Below are 13,903 nucleotides of genomic sequence, written 5' to 3'. Positions count from 1 at the left end.
ATAGGACTGATTTATAGTGTACTTTGTGCCAGAGCCTAATAAAAAGTCATGTATAGGCTGGCATTTTGTGATCCAGCCTGTATAACTCTAGAATTTGAGCTTATCTCTACCTGGAAGTGAAAGATCCCAGCGTACTCTCCACGTCCAAATCCTTGTCCTTCAGGAACGACCCGGGCCATCACATCTTCATTCAGGGTCAGAGAGGCGATGGCTGCCAGGAGCCAGCAGTCACCTGGAGAGAACAGAGAGGAGACACATGTTTGGTGTGTGTGTGTGTGTGTGTGTGTGTGTGTGTGTGTGTGTGTGTGTGTGTGTGTGTGTGTGTGTGTGTGTGTGTGTGTGTGTGTGTGTGTGTGTGTGTGTGTGTGTGTGTGTGTGTGTGGTGTGTGTGTGTGTGTGTGTGTGTGTGTGTGTGTGTGTGTGTGTGTGTGTCTAATGATGAGTTATGCATAATGAGTCAAATTATCAATACATTTCCCTCTGGGCGGGCCCCATCCCTACCCTGGTTAAATCTTCATTAACTACCGTGTTTACGGTGAGCGATTGAGACGTTCATTCTAGTTTAACTGGTTTAGTCGACCCCGGCCATTGCTCTCTCAAACTCTCACGCTGTAGAATATGCTGTCTGACAGACAGAACTGAGCACCGCTATTAACTGTCAACTAACACGACTGGTTAGAGCACAGTGTACTAGTTTACTCTGGGCAACTGTTTACTTTGTACCAGCCACACCTTCACAGCTCACGTACTCCTGTGGGGACTGACAATCTGAAGCCATCTGTGAATAAAAGTGTCCTTTATCCTCTGTCTTAAAAGGAAACGGAGGATGATATAGCCTACACGCACGCACACACACACACACACACACACACACACACACACACACACACACGCATGCACACACGCACACACACACACACACACACACACACACACACACACACACACACACACACACACACACACACACACACACACACACACACACACACACACACACACACACACACACACATGCACGCACGCACACACACACACACACACAGACACACACACACACATACTCACACACACACACACACACACACCGAAGAGAAGATGATTTAACGGTTGAGGACGAGGCTACACTATCTGGTGCGGCAGGAAGCCTAGTGGTTAGAGCGTTGGACTAGTAACCAAAAGGTGGCAAGATCGAATCCCCGAGCTGACAATGTAAAAATCTGTCATTCTGCCCCTGAACGAGGCCGTTAACCCACTGTTCCTAGGCCATCATTGTAAATAAGAGTTTGTTCTTAATTTAACTGACTAGCCTAGTTAAATAAAGATAAAATAAATCAACTTAACATGAAGACTAAATGGACATTTTCAAAGGAACAGCTGAGCTTTCCAGTAACTGGTTTAATTAGGGCTTCAGTTAACCCATTTGGATAGACATTAGAGCATCTACAGATGGCCTATCTATCTATAGACATTTTCCATATCTACTAACTCTAACCTTAGCCCTTACCCTAACCGTAGACCTCACCCTAACCTTAGCCCTCACCCTAACCTTAGCCCTCACCCTAACCTTAGCCCTCACCCTAACCTTAGCCCTTACCCTAATCAGACCTCACCCTAACCTTAGCCCTCACCCTAACCTTAGCCCTCACCCTAACCTTAGCCCTCACCCTAACCTTAGCCCTCACCCTCACCCCTAACCTAGCCCTCACCCTAACCTTAGCCCTCACCTTGGCCCTCACCCTAAACTTAGCCCTCACCCTAACCTTAGCCCTCACCTTGGCCTCACCCTAACCTTAGCCCTCACCCTAACCTTAGCCCTCACCCTAACCTTAGCCCTCACCCTAACCTTAGCCCTCACCCTAACCTTAGCCCTCACCCTAACCTTAGCCCTCACTAACCTTAGCCCTCACCTTAGCCCTCACCCTAACCTTAGCCCTCACCCTAACCTTATCAAGCAGCTGGTTATCAACAGAGAGTTTGTTGATAGTATGACCATCTGTAGATCATCTATATGGGACGATCCTCATAAAGAGTGACCGGACTTCCCCCCCAGCAGGCTTACTGGATTGGTTTCCATATAAATATATCCCTGTGCTTTATTAGGTTAGGGTGATGCTTTATTAGGTTAGGGTGATGCTTTATAAGGTTAGGGTGATGCTTTATTAGGTTAGGGTGATGCTTTATAAGGTTAGGGTGATGCTTTATTAGGTTAGGGTGATGCTTTATAAGGTTAGGGTGATGCTTTATACGGTTAGGGTGATGCTTTATAAGGTTAGGGTGATGCTTTTTATTAGGTTAGGGTGATGCTTATTAGGTTAGGGTGATGCTTTATAAGGTTAGGGTGATGCTTTATTAGGTTAGGGTGATGCTTTATACAGTTAGGGTGATGCTTTATAAGGGTGATGCTTTATAAGGTTAGGGTGATGTTTATAAGGGTGATGCTTTATAAGGTTAGGGTGATGCTTTATAAGGTTAGGGTGATGCTTTATAAGGTTAGGTGATGCTTTATAAGGTTAGGGTGATGCTTTATAAGGTTAGGGTGATGCTTTATTAGGTTAGGGTGATGCTTTATAAGGTTAGGGTGATGCTTTATAAGGTTAGGGTGATGCTTTATAAGGTTAGGGTGATGCTTTATAAGGTTAGGGTGATGCTTTATAAGGTTAGGGTGATGCTTTATTAGGTTAGGGTGATGCTTTATAAGGTTAGGGTGATGCTTTATTAGGTTAGGGTGATGCTTTATAAGGTTAGGGTGATGCTTTATTAGGTTAGGGTGATGCTTTATAAGGTTAGGGTGATGCTTTATAAGGTTAGGGGTGATGCTTTATTAGGTTAGGTGATGCTTTATTAGGTTAGGTGATGCTTTATTAGGTTAGGGTGATGCTTTATTAGGTTAGGGTGATGCTTTATTAGGTTAGGGTGATGCTTTATTAGGTTAGGGTGATGCTTTATAAGGTTAGGGTGATGTTTTATTAGGTTAGGTGATGCTTTATTAGGTTAGGTGATGCTTTATTAGGTTAGGGTGATGCTTTATTAGGTTAGGGTGATGCTTTATACGGTTAGGGTGATGCTTTATTAGGTTAGGGTGATGCTTTATTAGGTTAGGTGATGCTTTATAAGGTTAGGTGATGCTTTATAAGGTTAGGGTGATGCTTTATAAGGTTAGGGTGATGCTTTATAAGGTTAGGGTGATGCTTTATAAGGTTAGGGTGATGCTTTATTCATCCTTTATTTAAACGAGGTAAGTCAGTTAAGAACAAATTCTTATTTACAATGACGGCCTACCCGCCAAACCCGGACGACGCTGGTGCCAATTGTGTGCCGGCCCCATGGGACTCCCAATTACGTCCGGATGTGATACAGGCTGGATTCGAACCAGGTACTATAGTGACAATTTTTGCACTGAAATGCAGTGGCTTAGACCGCTGAGTCCTTATTATACCTTGTGAGAGAGATAACAACCTGAGATGGAGGCTATTCATTGGTAGTCTAGGAAAACAAATCACCTCATTGGTTAAAGCAATAACTGGTTGTGCTATTACATCAATCACATTCACTTTGACTACTATACCATCTCTTCCTCAAAGATGAAAACATGGACACTGTTGGCAAACCGGCCCTGTGGTTTTGGTATGGTTCCTGTTTTGGTTCCTAATGTAAAGGTAGACTTACCCAGACCTCCTAATATAAAGGTAGACTTACCCAGACCTCCTAATATAAAGGTAGACTTACCCAGACCTCCTAATATAAAGGGTAGACTTACCCAGACCTCCTATTATAAAGGTAGACTTACCCAGACCTCCTATTATAAAGGTAGACTTACCCAGACCTCCTAATATAAAGGTAGACTTATCCAGACCTCCTAATATAAAGGTAGACTTACCCAGACCTCCTAATATAAAGGTAGACTTACCCAGACCTCCTATTATAAAGGTAGACTTACCCAGACCTCCTTGGCAGATGTCGGTTCTCGTGGCTCCACCAACTATGAATTCTGGGTTGGACACCAGTTCCTATTCAGTGAGGGATCAACACACGAGTAAGACTGTGGAAGATATACTGAGGGCCAATCTTTAACAGCCCTGTTTACAGTCATACACTATCTTTACTCAGGGAGATAATGTCTGTACACATGAGTTAGCCTAGACATGGAGTTGATCTACTGTCAACACTACCACAGCCCAAACCCTGTAGGATCAGATCACAGATCACATCTACCACAGCCAAAACCCTGTAGGATCAGATCACAGATCACATCTACCACAGCCAAAACCCTTAGGATCAGATCACAGATCAGTTTACAGTACCACAGCCCAAACCCTGTAGGATCAGATCACAGATCAGATCTAGCCCAAACCCAGGATCAGATCACAGATCAATCTACCACAGCCCAAACCCTGTAGGATCAGATCACAGATCACATCTACCACAGCCCAAACCCTGTAGGATCAGATCACAGATCAGATCTACCACAGCCAAAAACCCAGCAGATCACAGATCACATCTACCACAGCCCAAACCCTGTAGGATCAGATCACAGATCAGATCTACCACAGCCCAAACCCTGTAGGATCAGATCTACCACAGCCCAAACCCTGTAGGATCAGATCACAGATCACATCTACCACAGCCAAAACCCTGTAGGATCAGATCACAGATCACATCTACCACAGCCAAAAACCCTGTAGGATCAGATCACAGATCAGATCTACCAAAACCCAGGCAGATCAAGATCACATCTACCACAGCCAAAACCCTGTAGGATCAGATCACAGATCACATCTACAGATCACAGCCCAAACCCTGTAGGATCAGATCACAGATCAGATCTACCACAGCCCAAACCCTGTAGGATCAGATCACAGATCACATCTACCACAGCCCAAACCCTAGGATCAGATCACAGATCACATCTACCACAGCCCAAACCCTGTAGGATCAGATCACAGATCAGATCTACCACAGCCAAAACCCTGTAGGATCAGATCACAGATCACATCTACCACAGCCCAAACCCTGTAGGATCAGATCACAGATCAGATCTACCACAGCCAAAACCCTGTAGGATCAGATCACAGATCACATCTACCACAGCCAAACCCTGTAGATCAGATCACAGATCTACCACAGCCCAAACCCTGTAGGATCAGATCACAGATCACATCTACCACAGCCAAAACCCTGTAGGATCAGATCACAGATCACATCTACCACAGCCAAAACCCTGTAGGATCAGATCACAGATCAGATCTACCACAGCCAAAACCCTGTAGGATCAGATCACAGATCACATCTACCACAGCCCAAACCCTGTAGGATCAGATCACAGATCAGATCTACCACAGCCAAACCCTGTAGGATCAGATCACAGATCACATCTACCACAGCCCAAACCCTGTAGGATCAGATCACAGATCACATCTACCACAGCCCAAACCCTGTAGGATCAGATCACAGATCAGATCTACCACAGCCAAACCCTGTAGGATCAGATCACAGATCTACCACAGCCCAAACCCTAGGATCAGATCACAGATCAGATCACACAGCCCAAACCCTGTAGGATCAGATCACAGATCTACCACAGCCCAAACCCTGTAGGATCAGATCAGATCACATCTACCACAGCCCAAACCCTGTAGGATCAGATCACAGATCAGATCTACCACAGCCCAAACCCTGTAGGATCAGAGATCTCACAGCCCAAACCCTCACATCTACCACAGCCCAAACCCTGTAGGATCAGATCATCAGATCTACCACAGCCCAAACCCAGGATCAGATCACAGATCAGCCACAAACCCTGTAGGATCAGATCACAGATCAGATCTACCAAACAGCAGATCACAGAAACCCTGTAGGATCAGATCACAGATCACATCTACCACAGCCCAAACCCTGTAGGATCAGATCACAGAAACTACCACAGCCCAAACCCTGTAGGATCAGATCACAGATCAGATCAGATCACAGATCACATCTACCACAGCCCAAACCCTGTAGGATCAGATCACAGATCACATCTACCACAGCCCAAACCCTGTAGGATCAGATCACAGATCAGATCTACCACAGCCAAAACCCTGTAGGATCAGATCACAGATCAGATCTACCACAGCCCAAACCCTGTAGGATCAGATCACAGATCAGATCTACCACAGCCCAAACCCTGTAGGATCAGATCACAGATCAGATCTACCACAGCCCAAACCCTGTAGGATCAGATCACAGATCAGATCTACCACAGCCCAAACCCTGTAGGATCAGATCACAGATCAGATCTACCACAGCCCAAACCCTGTAGGATCAGATCACAGATCAGATCTACCACAGCCCAAACCCTGTAGGATCAGATCACAGATCAGATCTACCACAGCCCAAACCCTGTAGGATCAGATCACAGATCAGATCTACCACAGCCCAAACCCTGTAGGATCAGATCACAGATCAGATCTACCACACCCTGCCCAAACCCTGTAGGATCAGATCACAGATCAGATCTACCACAGCCCAAACCCTGTAGGATCAGATCACAGATCAGATCTACCACAGCCCAAACCCTGTAGGATCAGATCACAGATCAGATCTACCACAGCCCAAACCCTGTAGGATCAGATCACAGATCAGATCTACCAAAACAGCCCAAACCCTCAGATCCAGATCAGCCCAGCCCAAACCCTGTAGGATCAGATCACAGATCAGATCACAGATCAGATCTACCACAGCCCAAACCCTGTAGGATCAGATCACAGATCAGATCTACCACAGCCCAAACCCTGTAGGATCAGATCACAGGATCTCAGATCACAGATCAGATCTACCACAGCCCAAATCCCCAGGATCAGATCACAGATCAGATCTACCACAGCCCAAACCCTGTAGGATCAGATCACAGATCAGATCTACCACAGCCCAAACCCTGTAGGATCAGATCACAGATCAGATCTACCACAGCCCAAACCCTGTAGGATCAGATCACAGATCAGATCTACCACAGCCCAAACCCTAGGATCAGATCACAGATCAGATCACAGCCCAAACCCTCAGGATCAGATCACAGATCAGATCTACCACAGCCCAAAAACCCTGCCCAAACCCTGTAGGATCAGATCACAGATCAGATCTACCACAGCCCAAACCCTCAGATCACAGATCAGAGCCCAAACCCTGTAGGATCAGATCACAGATCAGATCTACCACAGCCCAAACCCTGTAGGATCAGATCACAGATCAGATCTACCACAGCCCAAACCCTGTAGGATCAGATCACAGATCAGATCTACCACAGCCCAAACCCTGTAGGATCAGATCACAGATCAGATCTACCACAGCCCAAACCCTGTAGGATCAGATCACAGATCAGATCTACCACAGCCCAAACCCTGTAGGATCAGATCACAGATCAGATCTACCACAGCCCAAACCCTGTAGATCAGATCACAGATCAGATCACAGATCAGATCTACCACAGCCCAAACCCTCAGTCACAGATCAGATCTACCACAGCCCAAACCCTGTAGGATCAGATCAGATCTACCACAGCCCAAACAGATCAGATCTACCACAGCCCAAACCCTGTAGGATCAGATCACAGATCAGATCTACCACAGCCCAAACCCTGTAGGATCAGATCACAGATCAGATCTACCACAGCCCAAACCCTGTCAGATCACAGATCAGATCACAGAGATCACAGATCTACCACAGCCCAAACCCTGTAGGATCAGATCACAGATCAGATCTACCACAGCCCAAACCCTGTAGGATCAGATCACAGATCAGATCTACCACAGCCCAAACCCAGATCAGATCACAGATCAGATCACAGATCAGATCTACCACAGCCCAAACCCTGTAGGATCAGATCACAGATCAGATCTACCACAGCCCAAACCCTGTAGGATCAGATCACAGATCAGATCTACCACAGCCCAAACCCTGTAGGATCAGATCACAGATCACATCTACCACAGCCCAAACCCTGTAGGATCAGATCACAGATCAGATCTACCACAGCCCAAACCCTGTAGGATCAGATCACAGATCACATCTACCACAGCCCAAACCCTGTAGGATCAGATCAGATGTGTAACTAAAGTTTCGTATAAATAGCTGGATGAGTCATTCTGGCCGGTCATTGATTTAACCCAAGACACGAGTTGCTTTAGTTAGAAAATAATATTGTAATGTGAATGGATTTACACCGATTAGCCATAGGGTATCAAAAAGGACACGCATCCGGACTCGCCCATCTAAAAACAACTGACACATGTTCAGGCGTTTTTTTTCTTCCAGTGATAGGAAATGCAATTTTCAATAACACTTTGGTCTATTTGTGTGTATATATATTTGTTTTAAGTGCAGTGAACTTCTAGTCATAGAGCAGACAGACACTTCAACCATGCGTAAATGCAGTGAGTATTAAGAGGCGCAGTAATTTACCCCGGGTCGCTTCCATTGCACACCTCTGGTTTTGGAAGTATTCGGGCCGAGTTCTTTGAATCCGAGCGACTCGGGTGCAGCCGGAAAAGTGCAATCGGTAAATATCGAACCTTTTCTCAGACACTCGCTCCTGAGAGATTGGAAGTCTTGGTTTAGGTACTTTGACGCGTTGGCATTAGTGCCAAACCCAGCGGCCAATGCCCTCTTCTTGGCCAACGTAGATGCCACACCAGCCATTGTGGAAGTCTGCGTTGACAGTGAAGAGGAAAACAGTTGGGCTGGTGGAATAGTCAAATTCTTCTCCTCCGCCCCTGAATTTTCAGGCGTGGTTTGCAAGTTTGTGCAAGTTATTTTTTTACAATGTTTACATAGATTTCTATGACCGGAACTATCAGGAATTGTTCATTTCGTCAACGTTTACCAGTTCAAAAGTATTTATTGTGAAAATGAACACCGAAGATCAACTACTCCGGATGTACACTCACCTGGAATTGAAATAATCTTTTTGAAAATCATATGGGTGGATTAATATAAAGTCCGAGTCAATTCTCTACTCTATTCCATGCTATGAACATACAGGTAAAAAGCCACAGGTGTGTGCGGTTGATGGCCGAAAGATGGCGCTCTACCCTAAGACTTGTGGACGTTCATGCCACATCTGGCCAACGTGTTGCAGTAATAATGTCTACCAGCAGGGGGCATTAGCCATCAGCCGTTACTAGACCTCAATGACAGCCAGGCGTTACAGTAGAGACCACCACCAAGTGACTCACCCCAAGTGACTTCCGAACAGTTAAATATTGTCACAATAGCTAACTCGACAAATAGAACCAAATGACATGCCTGATAAAGAAAGGAACAACTTCCATAAATGAATAGTTATGCTGCCCTTATAGAGTACCACAGTATGAGTCATAATACCCATAAAACCTAGCGGTCAAATACAGAAATGGTTCCAATCGTTTTTCCACCATTACTTTTCCCAATGGTGGATTTAAGTAACACTTTAAATAAGGGCTGTGTTTCACGTAGGCTTACCCAGGTGTGCCGTTTGATAACCATGAAAATATTTCTCAGACAAGGTGACTTTTGTCAATATTAGCTGCTAATGGGCCATGATGATGTGGATGAGACTGCTGAATCCTGGCAAAGGTAAGAATCTCTGGATTAAACATCTGTTAGCTAAATTTAGTAAAGAATAAATTGGAAAAATGGTTTAAATTGACATCTGTGAACTGTCTTGGGAAAGTTTTTTTAATTGACAGAATACCTGTGATCTAGCTAGCTAGCTCATGGTTAGCTAGCTAAACTCAGCAAAAAAAAGGACCCTGTCTGTCAAAGAACTTCACATATCTTCATTGTAAAAGGTTTAAACACTGTTTCCCATGCTTATTCAATGAACCATAAACAATTAATGAACATGCACCTGTGGAACGGTCATTAAGACACTGACAGCTTACAGACAGTAGGCAATTAAGGTCACAGTTATGAAAACTTAGGACACTAAAGAGGCCTTTCAACTGACTCTGAAATACAACATCAGAAAGATGCCCAGGGTAATGCCCCTGCTCATCTGCGTGAACGTGTCTTAGGCATGCTGCAAGGAGGCATGAGGACTGCAGATGTGGCCAGGGCAATAAATTGCGATGTCCCTACTGTGAGACGCCTAAGACAGCGCTACAGGGAGACAGGACGGACAGCTGATTGTCCCCGCAGTTGCAGACCACGTTTAACAACACCTGCACAGGATCGGTACATCCGAACATCACACCTGCGGGACAGGTACAGGATGGCAACAACAACTTCCCGAGTTACACCAGGAACGCACAATCCCTCCATCAGTGCTCAGCCTGTCCTCAATAGGCTGAGAGAGGCTGGACTGAGGGCTTGTAGGCCTGTTGTAAGGCAAGTCCTCACCAGACATCACCAGCAACAATGTCGCCTATGGGCACAAACCCACCAAAAAGTCAAAAAGTGCTCTTCACTGACGAGTTCACGCTTTTGTCTCACCAGGGGTGATGGTCGATTGGCATTTATTGTCGAAGGAATGAGCGTTACACCGAGGCCTGTACTCTGGAGTGGGATCGATTTGGAGGTGGAGAGTCCGTCATGGTCTGGGGCGGTGTGTCACAGCATCATCGGACTGAGCTTGTTGTCATTGCAGGCAATCTCAAGGCTGTGCATTACAGGAAGACATCCTCCTGCCTCATGTGGTACCCTTCCTGCAGACTCATCCTGACATGACCCTCCAGCATGACAATGCCACCAGCCATACTGCTCGTTCTGTGCGTGATGTCCTGCAAGACAGGAATGTCAGTGTTCTGCCATAGCCAGCGAAGAACCTGGATCTCAATCCCATTGAGCACGTCTGGGACCTGTTGGATCGGAGAGTGAGAGCTAGGGCCAATCCCCCCAGAAATGTCCAGAAATGTCCGGGAACTTGCAGGTGCCTTGGTGGAAGAGTGGTGGAAGAGATTTGCCAGCAAGAACTGGCAAATCTGGTGCAGTCCATGAGGAGGAGATGCACTGCAGTACTTAATGCAGCTGGTGGCCACACCAGATACTGACTGTTACTTTTGATTTTGACACCCCCCTTTGTTCAGAGACACAATATTCCACTTCTGTTAATCACATGTCTGTGGAACTTGTTCAGTTTATGTCTCAGTTGTTGAATCTTATGTTCCTACAAATATTTACACATGTTAAGTTTACGCAGCTGACAGTGAGAGGACGTTTATTCTTTTGCTGAGTTTAGTTAGCAACATTAGACTGGCTAGATGAGCCGTCTATTTGTCTTTCCATTTAAATGCATGAATCTTGCTCAGACAGTCAGTTTTAAGATACTATTATAGACATATTGACATACATGATTCATACATGATTATAGACATACATGATTCTAACCAATTTCATACGATTATATGGCTTCAGGGTAGATATGGCTTCAGGGTAGATATGGCTTCAGGGTAGATATGGCTTCAGGGTAGATATGGCTTCAGGGTAGATATGGCTTCAGGGTAGATATGGCTTCAGGGTAGATATGGCTTCAGGGTAGATATGGCTTCAGGGTAGATATGGCTTCAGGGTAGATATGGCTTCAGGGTAGATATGGCTTCAGGGTAGATATGGCTTCAGGGTAGATATGGCTTCAGGGTAGATATGGCTTCAGGGCGGAATATTCTAGTCATTCATACAAATTCCATCAACAGTTAGTACTGTATTTGCCTTTAGGTTCCATTCCATGTGTAGACTATTGGACTGGCCTGTGTGGTCTTTCATATGTGTAGTAGTTTGTTGCATAGTTTATCATTTGTGTCAACTCTGAATTCAGTCTAAGACATAGATTTTTAACGTCTTCCATGTTGTCCTTGACCTTTTATAGACGCAGACCCAAAGACATCCAAGCAGCACTTTGAGATCAAGCATCCCAAGTCTCAAATGGACCCAGTACTGGTTTATGTGTAGGCCTAAGTAACCACACAGACTCAAATGGACCCAGTACTGGTTGATGCGTAGGCCTAAGTAACCACACAGACTCAACTGGGCCCAGTACTGGTTGATGTGTAGGCCTAAGTAACCACACAGACTCAAATGGACCCAGTACTGGTTGATGCGTAGGCCTAAGTAACCACACAGACTCAAATGGACCCAGTACTGGTTGATGCGTAGGCCTAAGTAACCACACAGTCTCAAATGGACCCAGTACTGGTTGATGCGTAGGCCTAAGTAACCACACAGACTCACACACAGTGTAAACCACCATGGTGTCAACAAAATGCTATCCTCATTGCTTAACTTGTATTGTGTATGGCTCAGTCATTAAAACTAGTTTACACACACTTAGGTTGGAGTCAATAAAACGAGTTTACATCCACTTAGATTGGAGTCATTAAAACTAGTTTACATACACTTAGATTGGAGTCATTAAAACTAGTTTACATCCACTTAAATTGGAGTCATTAAAACTAGTTTACATCCATTTAGGTTGGAGTCATTAAAACTAGTTTACATACACTTAGATTGGAGTCATTAAAACTAGTTTACATACACTTAGATTGGAGTCATTAACACCCTGGTCATCTCCACTTATCAAGAGAACATCCCTGGTCATCTCCACTTATCAAGAGAACACCCCTGGTCATCTCCACTTATCAAGAGAACACCCTGGTCATCTCCACTTATCAAGAGAACACCCTAGTCATATCCACTTATCAAGAGAACACCCCTGGTCATCTCCATATCAAGAGAACATCCCTGGTCATCTCTACTTATCAAGAGAACACCCCTGGTCATCTCCACTTATCAAGAGAACACCCTGGTCATCTCCACTTATCAAGAGAACACCCCTGGTAATCTCCACTTATCAAGAGAACACCCCTAGTCATCTCCACTTATCAAGAGAACACCCTGGTCATCTCCACTTATCAGAGAACATCCCTGGTCATCTCCACTTATCAAGAGAACACCCGGTCATCTCCACGTATCAAGAGAACACCCCTGGTCATCTCCACTTATCAAGAGAACATCCCTGGTCATCTCTACTTATCAAGAGAACATCCATGGTCATCTCCACTTATCAAGAGAACATCCCTGGCCATCTCTACTTATCAAGAGTCACCCCTGGTCATCTCCACTTATCAAGAACACCCTGGTCATCTCCACTTATCAAGAGAACATCCCTGGTCATCTCCACTTATCAAGAGAACACCCTGGTCATCTCCACTTATCAAGAGAACACCCCTGGTCATCTCCACTTATCAAGAGAACACCCCTGGTCATCTCCACTATCAGAGAACACCCTGGTCATCTCCACTTATCAAGAGAACACCCCTGGTCATCTCCACTTATCAAGAGAACATCCCTGGTCATCTCCACTTATCAAGAGAACACCCCTGGTCATCTCCACTTATCAAGAGAACACCCCTGGTCATCTCCACTTATCAGAGAACACCCTGGTCATCTCCACTTATCAAGAGAACACCCCTGGTCATCTCCACTTATCAAGAGAACATCCCTGGTCATCTCTACTTATCAAGAGAACATCCCTGGTCATCTCCACTTATCAAGAGAACATCCCTGGCCATCTCTACTTATCAAGAGAACACCCCTGGTCATCTCCACTTATCAAGAGAACACCCTGGTCATCTCCACTTATCAAGAAAACATCCCTGGTCATCTGTACTTATCAAGAGAACACCCCTGGTCATCTCCACTTATCAAGAGAACACCCCTGGTCATCTCCACTTATCAAGAGAACACCCCTGGTCATCTCCACTTATCAAGAGAACACCCCTGGTAATCTCCACTTATCAAGAGAACACCCCTAGTCATCTCCACTTATCAAGAGAACACCCCTGGTCATCTCCACTTATCAAGAGAACACCCCTGGTCATCTCCACTTATCAAGAGAACATCCCTGGTCATCTCACTTATCAAGAGAACACCCCTGGTCATCTCCACTTAT

General features: G+C 45.3%; 1 protein-coding gene across 1 annotated transcript in view; it reads right to left on the bottom strand.

Moving 5' to 3' along the window:
• LOC118376416 (calpain-2 catalytic subunit-like) overlaps nucleotides 1-8,722 on the bottom strand; it is a 96,912-nt gene extending 88,190 nt beyond the window's left edge. The window contains exons 1-3 of the mRNA XM_052518303.1: nucleotides 8,440-8,722; nucleotides 3,941-4,010; nucleotides 111-232 (exon numbers count right to left, since the gene is read on the bottom strand). Coding sequence (XP_052374263.1) covers nucleotides 111-232; nucleotides 3,941-4,010; nucleotides 8,440-8,676 — 429 coding nt within the window. The 5' untranslated portion in view covers nucleotides 8,677-8,722. The remainder of the gene's footprint in view (nucleotides 1-110; nucleotides 233-3,940; nucleotides 4,011-8,439) is intronic.
• Nucleotides 8,723-13,903: the final 5,181 nt, after the last annotated feature.

The sequence above is a fragment of the Oncorhynchus keta genome, chromosome 5, assembly GCF_023373465.1.
Source record: "Oncorhynchus keta strain PuntledgeMale-10-30-2019 chromosome 5, Oket_V2, whole genome shotgun sequence".
In the NCBI taxonomy this organism is placed as follows: domain Eukaryota; kingdom Metazoa; phylum Chordata; class Actinopteri; order Salmoniformes; family Salmonidae; genus Oncorhynchus; species Oncorhynchus keta.
This window is presented reverse-complemented; position numbering and strand designations above follow the sequence as displayed.